Genomic DNA, 17,763 nt, shown 5'->3' with positions numbered 1-17,763 from the left:
CATCGGTGGGCCCTACGTTTCAAAATAATTTGGAAAACCCTAAATGCACGACACATTCACGCCAAATTCACCCCAAAATCAAATCCAAAATTCACAGATCCCGCCTCGAGAAAACTTCGCTCTCCATCGGACGTTCCAGAATCCCCCACGTGTGTCTGCTTTTTCCATCCGCACCGTCCTTGACAGATCAAACGGTCAGTTTCCGGGGCAGCAAGGGAATCATCTTCGACCGTGAGATGGACTGCCCTAGCCGGATCGACGGTTCAAAAACTGCCCGAAACGTCCTCGGGTAGATCTGGCCGCCTTTAAGAAGCGGCCCTAGCCCTTCTCTCGTTCCTCGCTCAGATTAGGGTAAAATCCCCAGACCCTAACTTCTTTCTATACATATCTTCTGTATCTCTCTTCCCCAATAGCTGACGGCGCGTGGGATCAATTGATGGCGCGTGTGGGTCACGCCTAGGCCGATTCATGGTGCCTGGTCCATCACCTGCATTGAGAATCCCTAGCCGGTGCTCAGCTGGAACCCTACCAGAGGACGAAGCTTCGAAAACCGTACAGCTATGGCGTCCGCCGTCTTAGCGAACCGGAACGAACCCAATTGGCCGCAGCAGCCCCGAGGTGGAGGAGCCGGAGCCGGAGGATTCATGGGGAAGGTCCCCTTTTCTTCTTCAAACAGTAACCGTAACCCTAACCCTAACAAGCGACAATTCAAAGCTGACCGGCCCGATTTCAACGATGAGTCGCCGGCCGTCACCCAGACAGCCTCAGACGACGCGTCGTCGATCAACCACCATCGCCGATCAAACACAAACGACATGAATTTCGTACAGGCCCAATACGTCAGCTTCAACATCGCGAGCTGCTCGAGAAAGGAGCTGGTGGAGCTAAAGGGCCGTCTTCTCTCGGAGCTAGACCAGATTCGCATTCTCAAGAATCGAATCGAGGCCGGCGACTTCAACCCTAAGCCGCCCCACAAGAAGCCCATCGGCAACAAGAAGATTGCTGGGTCGAAACGACCTTTGCCGATTGCTCACGGAAAGGAATCAAATTCCAATTCCAAGCGGTCTCATTTGGAGAATGGGAATTTGATGAAGAATTGTGGCTTGATTTTGTCCAAGCTGATGAAGCACAAGCACGCATGGATCTTCAACAAGCCAGTCGACGTTGTGACTATGGGGCTTCACGATTACTACGACATAATCAAGAATCCCATGGATCTTGGCACCGTGAAGACGAATCTCGCCAAGGGTATCTATTCTTCGCCGTTCGATTTCGCTGCAGATGTGAGATTGACTTTCGAGAATGCCATGCGGTACAATCCCCAAGGACACGAGGTCTATGGGTTTGCCGATCTGCTTCGATTGAGGTTTGAGGAGTTGTTTCAGCCTCTGAACGAGAAATCGGGAGATGGGTTTCGGTCGGAAAAGGGTTCTGACGAGGAGTTGCAGGCGAGTTCTTGGAACCATGTTGAGCCGGAGAGGGTTCCAAAGAGGGAGACACCTGTACGGATCGAGAAAAAGCCTGAGCTTGTTCGGCCTCCCCCAGTTCGAGCGCCGCCGGTTCAGGCCCCAGTGAGCTCATCGAACCCAGACCCATCATTGGTGCAATCGTCACCGGTACGGAAGAATTCACAGGTAAAGGGCCCAGGTGTGAAGCCGTTGAAGCAGCCTAAGCCCAAGGCTAAGGACCCAAATAAGAGGGAGATGAGTATGGAGGAGAAGCACAAGTTGGGAGTTGGGTTGCAGAGTTTGCCTCAGGACAAGATGGAGCAGGTTGTGCAGATTATAAAGAAGAGGAATGGGCATTTGAAGCAGGATGGGGATGAGATTGAGCTTGACATTGAGGCGGTTGATACAGAGACCCTTTGGGAGCTTGATCGGCTTGTGACCAATTGGAAGAAGATGGTTAGCAAGATTAAGCGGCAAGCATTGATGGGCAACAACAACAGCAACAGCAATAGCAACATTGCTTCCAACAGAGGCCACGAGGTTAATAACTGATTGAATTTTGAAGTTTATTTACGTTGGCATTGTGTCTATACTGTCATTTCATTTGGACAATGTTTGCTCATTGGGGTTGTGATTTTGTGTTGTGTAGGAAGTACCTGCAAGTGAGAAAGTTGATGTTGCAGCAACTACAGAGCCAAAGAGGGCAAAGAAAGGTGAAGCAGGAGACGAAGATGTGGACATTGGTGATGACATGCCAATGAGCAGCTTTCCACCAGTTGAGATTGAGAAAGATGTTGGGGGAGGCCATGCCAGTAGTGATAGCTCAAGTAGCTCCAGCAGTTCCAGCAGTGGTTCCTCCTCATCAAGCGGTATAAACCCAATACTGCAATTTTGATTTGGCATTGATGTAAAACAAGTTTAATTATTGCTGCATTGGAAAAAAAAACAAAAACTAAATGCTTGAATGTGTGGCGATTGGACTTGTTACAGATTCAGATTCTGGTAGTTCATCAGGGAGTGACTCAGATGATGATAATGCTCAGTCCTAGGTGCGTCCTGCATTGAATTGAAGGACATTGGAGAGAAGACCAATGTGGGGGAAGCTGGCTGGAGAGCATGCTTTCCATGTTGGGAAGGGCCTTTTGAATGGGAGTGGATCGTGTGGATGAGGTATGAATTGCTGATATTGCTTCTGTGAATTTATGATGCTGCTGCTGATCTTCTGTGGATTTATGGGGCAGTTTTTTGTGTCCATGGGCTGAATTGCATATTTACTCTGTGCAGGTCTCAGAACTGCGCAAAAGTAAATTTGTGAACTTTGTTGCGTGGTGGTTCTTGCTTGCAAATTGGAAGTGAGCATTGGTTGTTTTGCTTGGAGGTGTAAAAAAAAATTGTGAAATGATGAAAAAATTGTTGTAGGTGAGTAGGTAGTGAAACAGAGTTAGTGGAAAGAAGAAGAGAGTTAGTGAGAGAAGTTTAGAGATTTGAAACTTGTACACAATTTACAGAGAGAGCTAGTACATAATTTTCCCCAATTAATGATTCTCTTGTGCCTTTGTTGTCTTTTTCTATTTGTCCGACATCTTTTGCTTGATCAATGAATGAAAGCATATAAGAGGCAAGGGACCTTTTTGGTGAATATAGCCACGAAACAACTGGACCCCTTTCCCTTTTCTTCGAACAAACAGATTCTATGCCTTCCATTTCATCAACTATGCAAAGTTTTGTTGGAAATTGTATTTTATAAACAAAACCTCCTGATGGGTAGTTAGTTAATTAATCACTAATTAGTGGGTTACTTAAATAAAGTTGAATGGAATAGAAGAAAATTATTTCTAGGCATGATGGTTGCCAGGCTTGCCTGTCTAATAAGCATGGGCTGCTCCATTACCAATTTTACCATTATGAAGTGCTCTTTTGCATCTGCAAGCAAGACTGCAATTGGATGCACAATGCCCGAATCAATCAAAGTTGATATTCTAATCCCAAAAAGTTGAATTAAATAAACCAACCAGATGGTCCAACAAACTGAAAGTGTTTGATGCTGAAACATCCACGTGGGACTTGATATTTATTATTTATTACTGTGATTGTTGTTTATTGCAGAAGGTTAAAGTTTTACTTTGTGATTGTTGTTTATTGCAGAAGGTTAAAGTTTTACTTTATGCAAAGATATGAGTTTAGTCAAGTTGATTAAAACGGAGCAGCGAGGCCGCAACATCAAAGTATTATTGGATCCATTGTAAAAGGCAAGGCCGCAACATCAAAGTATTATTGGATTCCTTTTCGATTTGACAAAGTGTGCATTTGGACATTTCAACTGTGCTGAGATTACAGTTTCTGCACGAAACACAGAAAAACCGGAAGTAGCTCTCCTTCCCTTTTTAACAATTCCTAGGTCCTGGAATTGTATTCAAATTATCAAGTGCAGCATTGAATTATGAAATATACAGCCTTCCAAATGCTGTTTTGTTGACTTCAATTCAGGTCATTTTCGGACTTTGAAAAAGGTGCATCCATCCCTTCCTCTAGAATGGAGGAAAAAGATTTCTAGACATAATGAAAGGTCAAAATCCTGTTTACTTCTTAATTGGTCCCTATTTGGCATTTGATAGCTCACATAATATGCAGCCCTCAACAACCAGAGGTCAAAAGACTTTAGACCCATCAGCAGTCTATGAATGAAATTGAAAATTCTTCTGAATAAGTAAAAATCAAAAGGCTGCTAGAAGAGTAAAGAAAATCAGCAAGCTATATGACAACAGAAGAGAGTTGGGATTCAAGTGCCACGAGGCTATTCAATTAAAAATAGTTGCACAAATAATTGTCTGCTATGACATAACTCATAAAACGATTCGAAAACTATAACTCATAAACCGTAAAAGTGACCTACTAAATGGAATCACACAAAAAACTTGAAAAATGCTTCAACTGCAAAATTCTTCTCACTTATAAACGTACCTTCCTCAGAAAAATTAAGGCAAACAGTGGATATCTGCTCAACCTTGTTCCAAAAGTCAAAATTGGTGATTGGTATTAGCACAAAGTACTTTCAGTTGTCCCCAACTAAACATACACAGGAAACATAACTCAATTCATGAGGCTCAGCACATTTACTCATTCATTATCTTCTTCATATTAATAAATTGACCACCAAGTTGCGATTCGCACTTGGTATGAGCATCTGGGGCTAAATTTTTAAGGAAAGACTTGGTCAGCTTAAGGGTTGTTATCATCTGAAGAATCCTGATACAAAACTTCCGCGCTTCAGCCCGTCTTGACTGCTTTTCTGGCATATTTGTCAACAATTGCTCTACCAAACGACAGAGTTTCTGTAGATGGCTTTTCATAATGTTCTTCAACGCTTCCTGGCCGCTTCCATCAGTGGAACCCAGGGACTTCAATATTTCACTCACCAAATCAAGTGCTTCTACTCGTCGGAAATCTGACTTTGAACTGCCACATTTCTCCAAAAGGAAACCAAAAAGATGGTGCCCTATCCATGGCCGCCTTCTAAATATTTCTTTCAAAAATTCAGATTTGATTTGAGACTTTTTACTACTGAAATATTCTACTAGAACACCCTGGAAAATATCAAAAACACCCTGCAGCTCAGTCTCTGAAAAACCTTTTGCTTCAGTTATCTTCAAAATCCAGAAAGTGGAGCCCTGTGCAAGGGCAGAAATCATTTTGGGTCGGTTCCAGGAGGCTGACTGTTTCTTCTTGGGCAGGTTGGCTGCAGATTTCTTTCTCTTGATTGGTTTTGATGCCAACTTTAAGTTCTTTTGCAACAAAGATTCTAAGGTGCGTAGCTCCACATCTTCACCCTTAGGATAGTCCTTTGCTTTAAATATCTTTTTTTGCAGAATTCCCCATATACGCTGTCCAAGCTGTTCACTACTTTCTGCAGTAGAAGGTTCAATAAATGCCTGAGCCAAGTTTGAGTACACCAACAAAACCTGTGGTTTACCTGTGGCAATCAAGTCAACCAGAGGCACAAAAACAAAAGAAAAAGTTAGAAAGAAAAAGGAAAAAGTACCGTGCACATCAAATATCATGATGTATAAGTCCCAATTTTCATTTATAAAACACACATAACCTCCATAACCTCCTACTCCTCAATCAATTAAACTTAAATGGAAGAAAATATCTTTTCTAGTCTGTGCTTGCAAAACATATTGCAAGTTGTTTCTGTACACCAGCTAATTTCAATACCACACTTGCCTGGATTTTCATGTAGGTAAATTTCTAGCAACGACAGAACACGAAGCTTAAACAGCATGAGTTGGTGATGCGCAGTGTCAGCCCCAGCTACATTCTTTTTCGCTTTGCACATCTGGGCAAACTCAGCATTCATCCGGAACATTGTATCATCATCCCATCCTCCATCAGACTCATCAGAAGCTTCAGGAATTTCTTTGATAACTTCCTCAACTGCATCAACAGCCTCAGAGTCAGCCTCAGAGTCATCAGACTGCTCATCACTCTCACCTGTTTCACCTGTCTCAGCATCAATGGCCTCATCTTCTTCAATGTTAATAAAATCATCGTCATTGTCGTCGTCACTAATGTTGTCCCTATCAGCCTTCTTCTCATGTCTAGCAGGTTTCAAGTTCTTCTTAATGACCATCAACATCCTCAACAGACCATCATCCGTGATATCATCACAGAAGGATTTAAAAACCTACAACATAATTCCAGATAAATATTCAAGTAAATTTTAGCTTGAAATAGCTTTCCTTGGAAAAGTGACACTTTTGAAAAGTGCCCACATCTATATGTAGACAGACACAGGAGAAATCTAAAATATATACATTGGCAGTTCATCGAAGTATCAGTATCTAATAATGTAGCTCCAGCATGAAATCTACTACTCTAGCATCAGCTGAGTGAATAAAAAAGCCCAACTAATTAAATTATAGAATTAGAAGAAACAACTACAGCCAAGTATCAGTGGCAGTGCATGATAATTAATCAGAGAAAAATTGCCAATCTAGATAATAAAAAATTCACAACATTGTAACATCAAATAAATGACAATGGTCATAGAAGTGAGCTAGCATTTCAAGCATAGCATAAATGTAAAATTATTTAAAAACCAGAAGCCCAGAGTCCCAAAATCACACCTGCTCAATAGAAGTTCGCATAGGAGCTGATGACTGTGGCAGCAATGAAAGCAATGTATCCACAAGAACATCCATTACCGCAGGAGTATCATCACCATCCAAGCCATCTTCTCCAGGAGAATCAAGGAGATCAGGGAAAGCTTTCTTACAACATATAATAAGCTCAGAGACTGCGTCTAAGTATTCCTTTGGTCGAAGGAGCAATTCCAAAAGCAGCTGGATGAGCAAGTATCTTAATGCATGCAACCTAATTGCATCGCCACTAAGCCCACAATTCCTTTCCTGCGATTGAAGAATTCAAGAATTTGTATGTCATGTTAAAGAGCACACAGAAGAAGATATAACAACCAAGCAACCGAAAGACTGAACTAAAAGTAATTAACTGGCTTTCATCTGAAACTTCCGTTCATAAGTAGTTCAACAGAACATGTTTTAGAAGGCTAGAAGACACAATTTACAAGACCCCAGAACAAGGGATCAGTAAGTGGTCTTATTAAGGCTTGCATCAGAATCAAACCTACCCTAAAATGAATGCAAAAAGTTGGCCTTTATTAGGAAAATAACCATTGGAAACACATTCCCCTAATTCTAAACCTCACTCATTTCAAAGTTTTAAGTTATATTGTGGTCTGATTCAACTTCATCCAATCTAATATTCGGAACAGACCTTGAAATTCAAAATGGATTGGGATGCTCAGATGCATAAACCTGAAATCACCCTTCCCCACCAATAAATATGTGCAGCTAAAAAAGGTCACGGTAAGTACCTCTCTTGAAAGTGAAGTTTCCATTCCTTGTATTTTTTTCAGTGTGTCTTCTTCTTCAGTTTCCAAAGGCCGAAAGAGAGAAATTGAAGGAATATTGCACAAAGTGCTAAGAAACCGCATAAAGTACGAGCCAAGATCATTTGGCTCAAGGCAATTTGGCAAAGCACGTGGCCCCTCTCCTTTCTGAGCATTTGCCAACAATAACTGGAGCTGCTCAATACAAATCCTGCAAAGAGCACTCGAGGTGGCTGCTTTTGGCCACCTAAATTTCTCTCCTAATTCAAAGGATGTCAGTTCAGTGCCAAGAGATGCAGTGAACAATCCCTGAACTGCTAGAAACTTCAAAATTTCTTTTTGAACCCTAAACTTTGCTTCAGCATCCAGCTTCAAATTTTTCAATATACCAGGGAGGGATTCAACAATCCATGTTTTCAAAAAATCAGAATTTCCCATGGTTCCAACTGAATCCTTGTCTTCAACAGAACCTATCTCTGAATTGTCATCCGTTGTTTGACTCTGATCTGAAGGTTCCTCAGAAGCATGACTTTCATCCACAAACATGTTCAACAAGTTCTGAATAAACAGCATGCAACCAGATTCAGTTCTGAAATCTGCCATCAGATCCTTAACTGTTTTTGTTCGTGTAATGCAATCAAATTTACCATTGCTGTGTTTCTGTAAAGCCACAATGACAGAAACCCTTCTCACATCATCGTTCCCAACCCAATCAGATAATTTTTTAAGAAAATGTTGCACAACTTTATAGAGCCAAGAATCCTTCGTAGAAAGTATATCAATCATGCACTGAACAAGTTTGGAAGACAGACTAATCGGAATAAAAGATGCAGGCAACCTTGGTAGGAGAAGAAGCAGAACATCAAAGGCCAAGTGTTTGCGGTCATGAGATGATGGGAGAAGGGATCCTTCAATAATCACCTCGCAGAAGCACTGGAAGTTCTTTGCAATCTCTTCGTCAGAAGAGCTAGACTTTCGATTCTTTTTATGCTTCTTTAAGGAATTTGAAACAGACATTGCATCTTCAGCCTGTAAGACTCTATCAGGTAGAAGAATGTTTACCAGAACAGGCCACACATTGTGTACACGAGGCTGACAAAAAGTTGATTCCTGCCATCCCAAAAAATAAACAATGATTAGGAATTGTTTTTGTTAATAGTTATATTTCCCTTCATAGTGATATCCAGACCATGCATACCCACACATATGGAACTCAGCAACAAAACCATCACTACCTTCAAGCAATTAGCAAGAGAAGACAGATGGTCAGCAGCAAAAAGTTTGTTCGGAGTGAATGGATCTGGCAAAAGTCTCCCAAATCTTGCACTGTCAGCAGAAACTTTTTCTCTGATTTTCAGAGCCAGAAGCAAAGCATCAGGATTTCCAACTTCAATAGCTCCTTCAAGCCACTCATGAAGTCCTGGGGCCTCTAGAACTTGATTCAGCAAGGCTTCTGAGTGCAACTGCAAAAATAGAATATGCAGAACTAAAAGTATTAGGACATGATGATGACTTAATGACCTACCTATTTAAAATCCAATCCAATCTGGTTGAAAAAAAAAAAAAAATTAAAGAGAAGGAGCCAAAACTAAGCAATGGAAACAGAACAAAGAACTCCATATCTCTGCACATAGAAAGACACATTCCCAAAGGCGAAAAGCTTCAATCCCTCAAAATGGTGGCATAAGTGCAACAATTTTCACAGGAAATTTTGCTTACAGAGATTTATTTCTCTCTTGACTATATTTGAATAAAGAATGCTTTCATTTTTCTGGAAAGCCTTCTAGTTCTTATCATTTACAGACTTGAACTTTATTAAAACTACAGGCATAAAGGTCCTATTAGAGGACAAAGAACAGAGGTTCACAACCAAGCTGTACAATGTAGACTTCATAACATAGAGCACACCAGTGCTGCAGATACTGTCTAAATTCTAAAACATTAACCAATCCTCGTTTACCAAAGCATGATTTATAGTCAAGTACCAAATTTTGGGTACAAAAATGTCTTGAGAAGGTGGGTACAAAATTGCCTTGAGAAAGTTGTAAAAAGGAAGGCCATATGCAGAAATACATAATCACATGAAATGCAATTTATTTTACAGTTAATTCTATCTGTGGTGAATATTTTAATAAAACAACGTAGGTGCTGTTATGAATAATGCAACTAACATATAACGTCTGCAATTGTGAGTGAAAGCAAATGAGGACGACCTTCACCAGTAAATGCAACCAACCTTCAATAATGATAAGAAAAAAAAGACAATTTTAATTGCTTCTTCCCCCTTCTAAAATAATTGGATATCGAGAAACAGCAGACTAGTCTACAAACAGTGACATGTGCCGTAAACTACACGGCACTCAGTGATTAAGTGCCCAATTCCAAAGGAATTAATCTACATCAAAGGCTTCTGCAACTACATGACCAAATCAAGGGCCATTCGAATTTAATTTTACATGTTCAACCAAGAAGCAAGTACGTGGACAAATGCTAGAGTGCTCATTTACGATCATTACATGGGGGATCAGCTGGAGAGGACAATTCCGTGGATGTGTACATTTTACATATATGATAAGAGAATCCAATTTAAACCCAGATTATTAAAAGAGCGCATAACCGGTTTCCAAGATAAGACGGGGTCAAGAAATTTGATTAACTTTAAACACCACCTAATATGTGTGCTGATAAATTAAAACCCAAAGAATTCAGGCAAAGTTATCTGCAAAGTTATCTGCAGACCAACCAAATTCATGGATTGGTTGGCAATTCATCCAGTGCTTGGAACATTCTTTCGAGGATTCGCCACTAACAATTGTTGACTGCTTTCTTAGACAAAATAAACTAAAAAACCTAAAACTAAATTTAACAAGAAACCAAGAATCAAAAGATCTTCCACATGGGTTATAACTCAATCAAATACATATTGAGACAGGTTTATGAGCAGACCAATCATGATGTACAGTCCAATGACATAACATATTATGTTTATACAGCAAGTCTAAACATGCCAGTTTATTCAATGAGTTGAAATCATCATTGTTATCCGACAAGGCATTAAATAAAGAGTAGAAACTTCCAACAAGCAAACCAAGATTTTATTTATCAGGACAATATACCTTTTCAATCAAGTCTAAAATAACCAAAACGGAAGGCTCTTGCAAGTATCGCTTCTTTGATGCAAGGGCAATGAGAAGACTAGTGAATTCCTTTATGAGCGGAGTATTTCTATCAGAAACCCACTCCTCAGCTAGTCTTCCTGATCGGGCAAGAGCACCATAAGCAAATAAGCGACCCAAAAGATGATCCCTTTGTTCCTGCAATGCCACAAGGAAACAACTTACTAAATTTTCTAGGAAGAATACACTAACGGGATCAAAGAATATATGGAAAAGTCATGCCTACCTGACCCTTCATTGACGAAGACACCTCTAAGAAATCAACAATGAGTTTCAGCAATGAGTTCACCTTGATGCTGGGAATGGTACTTACTAAAGTAGTTAGACCTAACGCAAACCCTTGTCTTGCGCACTGCAAAAACAATACAAACCATGCATATAACAAAAGTTAGTCAGAAAAGTTGCATTAGAAATTAGCTTCTCAAGTTTATCTCAATAAAATGAAATTGCGTACATAAAACTCAAATCAAACCTATAAAGACATGCATTCGTGTTTAAAATCATGCATCATTCCAGGATGTTCAAAGGTTTTCAAGTTAATACCAGAACACATTGATTTACACTCAACAAAGCCTAAATTTAAAACCATGGCAAATAGTTATCACCCAAAAAAAAAACACTTCAAACACACCAATATTACGCAACATTTACAAAAACAAATGGGACAAAACATAAGGGAAAGCAAACCTCTCTTGAGGAAGAAACACCCCGAATGAGTCTCCGCACAGCATATCTCAACGAAGGCGCACAATCATTCAACCCATCATCCTTCTCAGCCTCCAACTTCACTCCACCTTCAACCAACTCTTTATTCTCAAGCCCATCATAAGCTCTCTGCACTTCCACCAACTCCATAGCCAAAGCTTCCGCCGCAGCTTCTCTAACAGACCCATCAGCCGAAGCCAAGTCTTTAAACACACCCACATGGAACTCCGGCAGAACCCCAGTAGCTGAAGATGAAATGGGTACCTCAGTTTTCGATTCTATATCCATTGTTATCGGCTTGGCTTCTTTGGGTTTGGTCTCTTCAGTGTGGTAACGTCTCCCTTTGTCCAAAGCTTTTCTTTTCTTTTGTCTCTCCATGGGTTTGGCGGTAGTGGGACCAGTAGAAGAAGGGCCAGGAGCTTCTGCTATCTCATGTTTTGTTTTGCCATTCTTCGATTTCTTTAAACTACTAACACCACCATCACCAACAGCATCAGCTGCGGCTTCCATGGAACTGGAGCTTCTCTTTTTACTGCCCATCTGAACCAAACTCAATTAGAGCTTAGGGTTAAGAAATTGGGAACCAAATTCTAGGTCTGAATGTTGAGTTTTAAATGGAGGTCTTTTGCTTCAGACTTCCAATTTTCTCCCTGAATACTCAATTGAAAATACCCTATAGGCTTTCTCCAACCTTAGAGACTGATTCTAAATTCTTTATTTTTCGGCCCGTCCAAATTCGGCTCCTCTATCGGATCGCTCAAATTGATGGAACCCATTAATATCTAGCCCAACAATTCAAATCCCCCACCACCTTTGCTCCAATGGTCCCAAAAAGTGGGCTATTATTATTATTATTATTTTTATACAGAGATATTAGAGAATGGGGGTTTACTCACACACACTGTCAAGGTGTCATAATATTTGAACTTGAGATCACTGGTGTGCAAACCCTTTCCACCGTGCCCGTCAATTTTTTTTAATCATATCTAAGAGTACTAAAACTAGATCTAGGCAATATAACAAAAATGTGTTGATAGAGTCTCACTGAATCGACCTCGTGGGTAGGGGCGGACGCATGTTGGGACAAGAGAGGTCGCACGACCTCTTGGAATGTTGGAAAATTGGTTAGGGGCTCCATGTACGACCCCTTGAACAGCTGCTGGACGACCCCTTGTATGCATACCAACTACTCGACGAAAGTCTCAGCTGATATGCTTCCTCTGCTGCGCAGCGCCATTTTTTTTTTTCAAAAACAAGCCTTTCCAAACGACGTCGTTTGGTCCAAGGCTCAGTCAAATATTTTTTTTATTGACCTGGCCTCAAAACGACGTTGTTTTGAGCCATGTTTAAAAATAAATTTTATAAATAAATAAAAAAACAATCAGACTTAGCCACCCGATTCTGCATAGCACCTCTCTTACCCCCCTCTCAAACCCTAACCTCCCAACGTCCAAGTTCCAACAACCTCTATCACAACTCTTTGCCAGTGGCCCAGTGCCGACCACCACCACCTTGTGTAGCCGTCTGCCACCCTTTTGTTCAATTACAAGTAAGCAAAATTTATATTAATAAATTTATAGTGAAAACATATATTGTTGATATTGATATATTTTTTTTATGTAATGAAATTTAGGGATATGAAAATGTAAATTGATTGAGTTTATGCTTGATTGATAATGTGAATTGATTGAGTATATTGAATATTGATTGATATTTGATATGATATTTTGGTATATTGAATATTGATTTATATGTGTTTAGGGTATATTGAATATTGATAGTGGGTTATTGACATTTTCATATTCATATAATAATTTGGATAAAAATTAATGATTGATTGAATTAATTGATTTGTAGATTTATGGAACGATTCTTTATGAGAAAATTATCTACGGATAGTCCTTCTCAATCTAATCCAGGTAGTTCAAATGTAAGACCAATTGAAGTAGATGAGATATTGGCTAATCTTCAGGCAGACCCTGGACTAAGAACTCGAATGACGGATTATAGTCCTAATATTCGGGATGAGATTCGAAGAGCATATCTACAAAATGGACCTTGTCAACCTAGAAGTTATAAATTCCCACAAACTAATCAATCAGGAATTAATAGACGCTTCATTGTTCAATGGTTTGATGAGTATGATTGGTTGGAATATAGTATAGCTAAAGATGCTGCATTTTGTCTTCATTGTTATCTCTTCAAGCTTAATTTTGATCAAGTGGGTGGTGATGCATTCACTGGGGTAGGTTTTAATAATTAGAAGAAGGGGAAAGAAAGATTTAACCTTCATGTTGGATCGGTTGGTAGTGTTCACAACCAAGCTAGAGAAGTTGCTTACAATTTGATGCATCAAGCTACACACATTGAAACAGTTGTGATCAAGCAAACAAACCAAGCTTGCATGACGTATCGCACTTGCTTGAATGCATCACTCAAGTGCACTAGGTATTTGTTGCGACAAGGTCTTTCTTTTCGTGGTCATAATGAAAGTGCCATTTCAAGTAATAAGTAGAATTATTTAGAGCTCCTGCAATTTCTTGTGGATCATGATGAAAAAGTTACGATTGTGTTGGACAATGCTCTGGGCAATTTAAAGTTAATAGCTTCTTCAATTCAAAAAGATCTTGTCAATTCTTGTGCTAAAGAAACCATTGGTCTTATCTTGAGTGATGTAAAAGATAGATATTTTTCAATAATGGTCGATGAAGCACGTGATGTTTCAATAAAGAAGCAAATGACGATGGTGTTACGTTATGTGAACGACAAAGGACAAATAATTGAAAGGTTTGTGGGGGTTCAACATGTAACCGACACAACTTTAAGTGCACTAAAGGATCACTGATGAATTCTTTTCTTCCTTGAATTTGAGCTTTTCCAAGCTACGAGGACAAGGTTATGTTGGAGCTAGTAATATGAGAGGTGAGTTCAATGGCCTTAAAACAAAGATTTTGAGAGAATAACCTTGTGCATTTTACACTACTACAAAAAACGAAATAGACGACGGTTATCCACCGTCGTTGTGATGCTTTGAAAACCATTGTTAAATAGACCGCCATCTTTTGGAGTTTCAAACTACGATGGCTTTTCACCGTCGTTGTTTATCTATAAAGATGATGGTTTTTACCAAAAATCGTTGTTGTTCTGATGTAAAGACGACGGTCTTTTGAACCGTCGTTGTTTATGGGTAAAGCCGATGGTTTATAAAAAATCGTCGTTATTTATGGGTAAAGATGACAGTTTTTGTTTAAAAGACAACGGTATTTTGTCAAAACAGTCGTCATTTATGGGTAAAGACGTCGGTATTTTTTTTTAAAGCATCATTGATTGTGTATAAAGATAATGATATTGGGTTCAAAACGGTCATTGATTATATGTACAAACGACGGTTTTTCCAATAAAACCATCGTTTTATTATCTTTGAGTCTGTCGTCTAATAAGTTCCCAAGCTATTGCATTTTAGTTTTTTGTTTCTTATGATTCTATACAACTATTTTAACAAGAAAACCAATTATAATACTATATTAACGAATATATACACTCAAAAATTATTTCTTTCATAAAACTTGAAGATTCAATAGTTATTACATAGTCAACCGATCTTTATTCTATTACATACATACTTCCTACCTATAATTAGAAATAATGGAGCGCTCCAATCTTGATTCCTACTATATCCATACAAAATACCATATTCGTTGCATTAAACTATAATTATAAATAGAGGAGCTACATGTGATTGCTCATAATTGCTGCCCATTTGATCCGAGTTTGATCAATTTGTTCTTGTGTGTATGAGTTAGCTTTGCCTTCTTGCACTGCAAAACCAAAAATAGATTGAGATTTATACACACATGTCAACCAATACCAATGAAATCAAGGATCTTACTAAAATAGAAATCTTGATGCGAACAATTTATAACCATAAACTAAATAAACTTACTGTAGAATAAATAAGGTAGCTTTCTAACCTTTAAGAGTCTTTTGTCATCCAATAATTGGGTTATGATATAAATAACAGTAGCTGGCATTGATATTGTCATTCAGATTGTTAGTGATTCATGTCAAACAAGAAAAAAATGGACACTCGCATTCCTTAAAAATAAAAAAACAAACTAGAAATCTAAAATCTAACCAGCTACCAAAAAGGGAACACACAACACAACCATAGAATTGGACAAATGCAAACTTCACTCACCCTTCAAAATGCAGCAAATGCAGTTCTTACTAATAAACTCTTCTTGAGACTATTTCCTCAGCCCCCTTCCCTTGCACTGGCACCTTCACACTAATTGGCATCTGTCATGCAGAATCCAAACATTAGCAACATTTTATTTTCCTTCAGATGACCACAAATACAAAAAGATCAACCATTTAATGAAACTGTTTAGACAGATTGGCAGAAAAAGGAATTCCCTTTAGATACCACCTTTATGGTTCTAATATGCCATTCTTGCAAAGACGAAAGAGCATAACACAGAGAGAGAGAGAGAGAGAGAGAGAGAGAGAGAGAGAGAAAGAGAGAGAGAGAGAGAGAGCGAAAAATCTAACATGGGATATGAAACTGACTCTACACTGCACACAAAGCTCTTTTAATCAGACAAGTCAATTGGTTTTGTCTGCAAAAAACCATCATTAGGTGAGCAAGAGTATAGATGAAATTCAAGAAATAATTAAGTAAACCAAAGAGTATGATACATCATATGAGAAAAAAAAAAAAAATATGCCATAACAGTAATTATTTTTGTAGCAAGGTGGAAGAGAAAAACAAAATGGATGAAACAATGCAATCAAAGAAACCAAAAAGATAGAGAATCATAGTGGATTGTCACTATACTTAAAAACAATCATATCCAAGCAACCAAAAAGATACATCATATGCCATGTACTCATCCCTATATATTATATTCCAAAGATTTGTTTGTATATCTTTGCAGTCCAAAGCCAAATCAATTGCCAGGAAGAGCTGTAAAAGTTTAAAAAGAAATAAAAAGAAAGAAGATTTTGAGCATACAACCAAAAGATGCTGGCTATATATATATTTTCCATATAAAACCAAAGGGTCGTACCTTACTACTCATAAGAAACAAGGGTCCTTGAACTAATCTTAGACTCCCTGTGTTGCAAGGAATACAGAGCAAATCCATCTCTTTGGAAAGATAAAATCATTCCACACTCGAGGCATACCAATCATAGGACAAAAACAAACTGGAGTAACACAAGAATGTGAGTTAGATTTTTCTTCTCATTGGCAAGTAGCAAGCCCCAATAGATAACCTCTTACTAATCCTCCTCTCACAGACTTTTTATTATCTCGTTTCAACATTAGACATAAACAAGAGCAACTACCTTCTAATTACTTCAATTTATAATCTCTATACTACAGTTATAATCTCAGTTTATTTAAATGGAGCGAAGTAAATCCAGGAAAATCAGTAATTGATCTTTCCTTCAGAACTCCTCACCAAAGAAACATCAAACACATGAAAGATTGCAGCAGAAGCCAAAAGACATATTAAGAAGAAAAAAAAATCAAAGCTAAAAATTGCAGCAATTGGCTTTCTTCCGTAAAGAAGATAATGACATAATCCAGGAAATTGACATATAATTCCCTTAAATCAAAACTTACAAATCATTCACCAGAAATAAATTTGAAGACATAAAAAAGGGAAAAGAAATTTAGAGAGAGAGGAAGCAATAGAGGAAAAGATATATGAAGAATCCCCAAAAATATCCATCAGATCTAAATCCAATTAAACAACAAACCCATATACAAATTTCATACTTTTCCGTCATTTTTCCAGCATCCAGACAACAACAAATTACTCCCAGAATTCACCCAATTTATATTATCTTACTTTTCCCAATACCTAAAGAGACCCAAATAAGTAAAATTTGGACAAAAAAATCACCAATAACACAGAAGAAAAATAAACCCAAACCCAAACACAAGCATCTCATATAAAATTATACCTAAGCTTAGCTTGAGTCTGGCAGATACCTCAGTCATGGTGGCGAAGTTGACGTTCTGAAGCTAATGTGAGACAACCCAAAGCAAAGATTGAAATTATAAACTTGGTTTTTGTATAAGAACCCTTGAGTAAAGTCGCAGTGGAGCAGACAACAGATAAATGAAAAGAAAGAGCTATATGACGACGAAGTTGGGTTGTTGATTTCGACGGAGGAGTCTCTCTTGGAGGTCTTCTTAGGGGTTTGCGTGGTCCTCAGAGTCACCGTCCAACGCATGACGATGGCCAGCTCTGTGATGACGACTGCAGAATTTAAACGGCCACTCTAGGTCAAGGGCGAGAGTTGAGGGAAGGAAGCGAGATGAGGAAGATTCAGAGAGACAAGTGCTTCAGAAAATGTTTAAGAGAGTTTAGAGAGGACGAGAGTTGAGGGAGGGAATTTTTTCGATCTTGGGGGGAAATCTGAAATTTTTTAGGTTGAGGTTGAACTCACTAAACCCAGCGTGTTTTACAAGACGACGTTTGTTCACTCTCAAGCACCCTAGCGTGTTTTCAAA

At 38.9% G+C, this 17,763-nt stretch overlaps 2 protein-coding genes across 3 annotated transcripts; one reads left to right on the top strand and one right to left on the bottom strand.

The window, feature by feature from the left end:
• The first annotated feature begins 332 nt into the window (after window positions 1-332).
• LOC117637062 (transcription factor GTE7-like) lies at window positions 333-3,087 on the top strand. Of its 2 annotated transcripts, XR_004587140.1 has the most exons (4): window positions 333-1,988; window positions 2,098-2,317; window positions 2,439-2,618; window positions 2,733-3,087. XR_004587140.1 is itself a non-coding variant. In XM_034371818.1 (3 exons), exons 1-3 carry the CDS (start codon window positions 561-563, stop codon window positions 2,495-2,497), a joined length of 1,707 nt encoding a protein of 568 aa, XP_034227709.1. In that variant the 5' UTR covers window positions 333-560; the 3' UTR covers window positions 2,498-3,087. The 2 variants fall into 2 exon arrangements, 1 of the variants encoding a protein (XP_034227709.1); XM_034371818.1 differs by having other exon boundaries at window positions 2,439-3,087.
• A 1,246-nt stretch (window positions 3,088-4,333) lies between these two features.
• LOC117638070 (rDNA transcriptional regulator pol5) lies at window positions 4,334-11,929 on the bottom strand. Its single transcript, XM_034373160.1, has 8 exons — window positions 11,220-11,929; window positions 10,759-10,884; window positions 10,473-10,670; window positions 8,592-8,819; window positions 7,342-8,466; window positions 6,575-6,856; window positions 5,673-6,132; window positions 4,334-5,418 (listed from the first exon to the last, which is right to left on the bottom strand). Exons 1-8 carry the CDS (start codon window positions 11,775-11,777, stop codon window positions 4,562-4,564), a joined length of 3,834 nt encoding a protein of 1,277 aa, XP_034229051.1. The 5' UTR covers window positions 11,778-11,929; the 3' UTR covers window positions 4,334-4,561.
• Between the last annotated feature and the right edge of the window lie 5,834 nt (window positions 11,930-17,763).

This window comes from Prunus dulcis, chromosome 8 (assembly GCF_902201215.1).
Source record: "Prunus dulcis chromosome 8, ALMONDv2, whole genome shotgun sequence".
Classification (NCBI taxonomy): Eukaryota; Viridiplantae; Streptophyta; class Magnoliopsida; order Rosales; family Rosaceae; genus Prunus; species Prunus dulcis.
The sequence above is the reverse complement of the archived record's forward strand: the minus strand, read 5'-3'. Positions and strand labels throughout refer to the sequence as shown.

What these genes read in the sequence shown, in the direction of transcription:
- LOC117638070 (XM_034373160.1), bottom strand. Translation starts at nt 11,777, where the DNA reads ATGGGCAGTAAAAAGAGAAGCTCCAGTTCCATGGAAGCCGCAGCTGAT. An exon ending in GTGTTTCTTCCTCAAGAGAG is followed by an intron (nt 10,885 to 11,219) that starts GTTTGCTTTCCC and finishes TTGTTTTTGCAG; the next exon opens with TGCGCAAGACAAGGGTTTGC. An exon ending in AAACTTCACTTTCAAGAGAG is followed by an intron (nt 6,857 to 7,341) that starts GTACTTACCGTG and finishes CTTCAATCGCAG; the next exon opens with GAAAGGAATTGTGGGCTTAG.
- LOC117637062 (XM_034371818.1), top strand. Translation starts at nt 561, where the DNA reads ATGGCGTCCGCCGTCTTAGCGAACCGGAACGAACCCAATTGGCCGCAG. An exon ending in CTTCCAACAGAGGCCACGAG is followed by an intron (nt 1,989 to 2,097) that starts GTTAATAACTGA and finishes TGTGTTGTGTAG; the next exon opens with GAAGTACCTGCAAGTGAGAA. An exon ending in TGGTTCCTCCTCATCAAGCG is followed by an intron (nt 2,318 to 2,438) that starts GTATAAACCCAA and finishes GACTTGTTACAG; the next exon opens with ATTCAGATTCTGGTAGTTCA.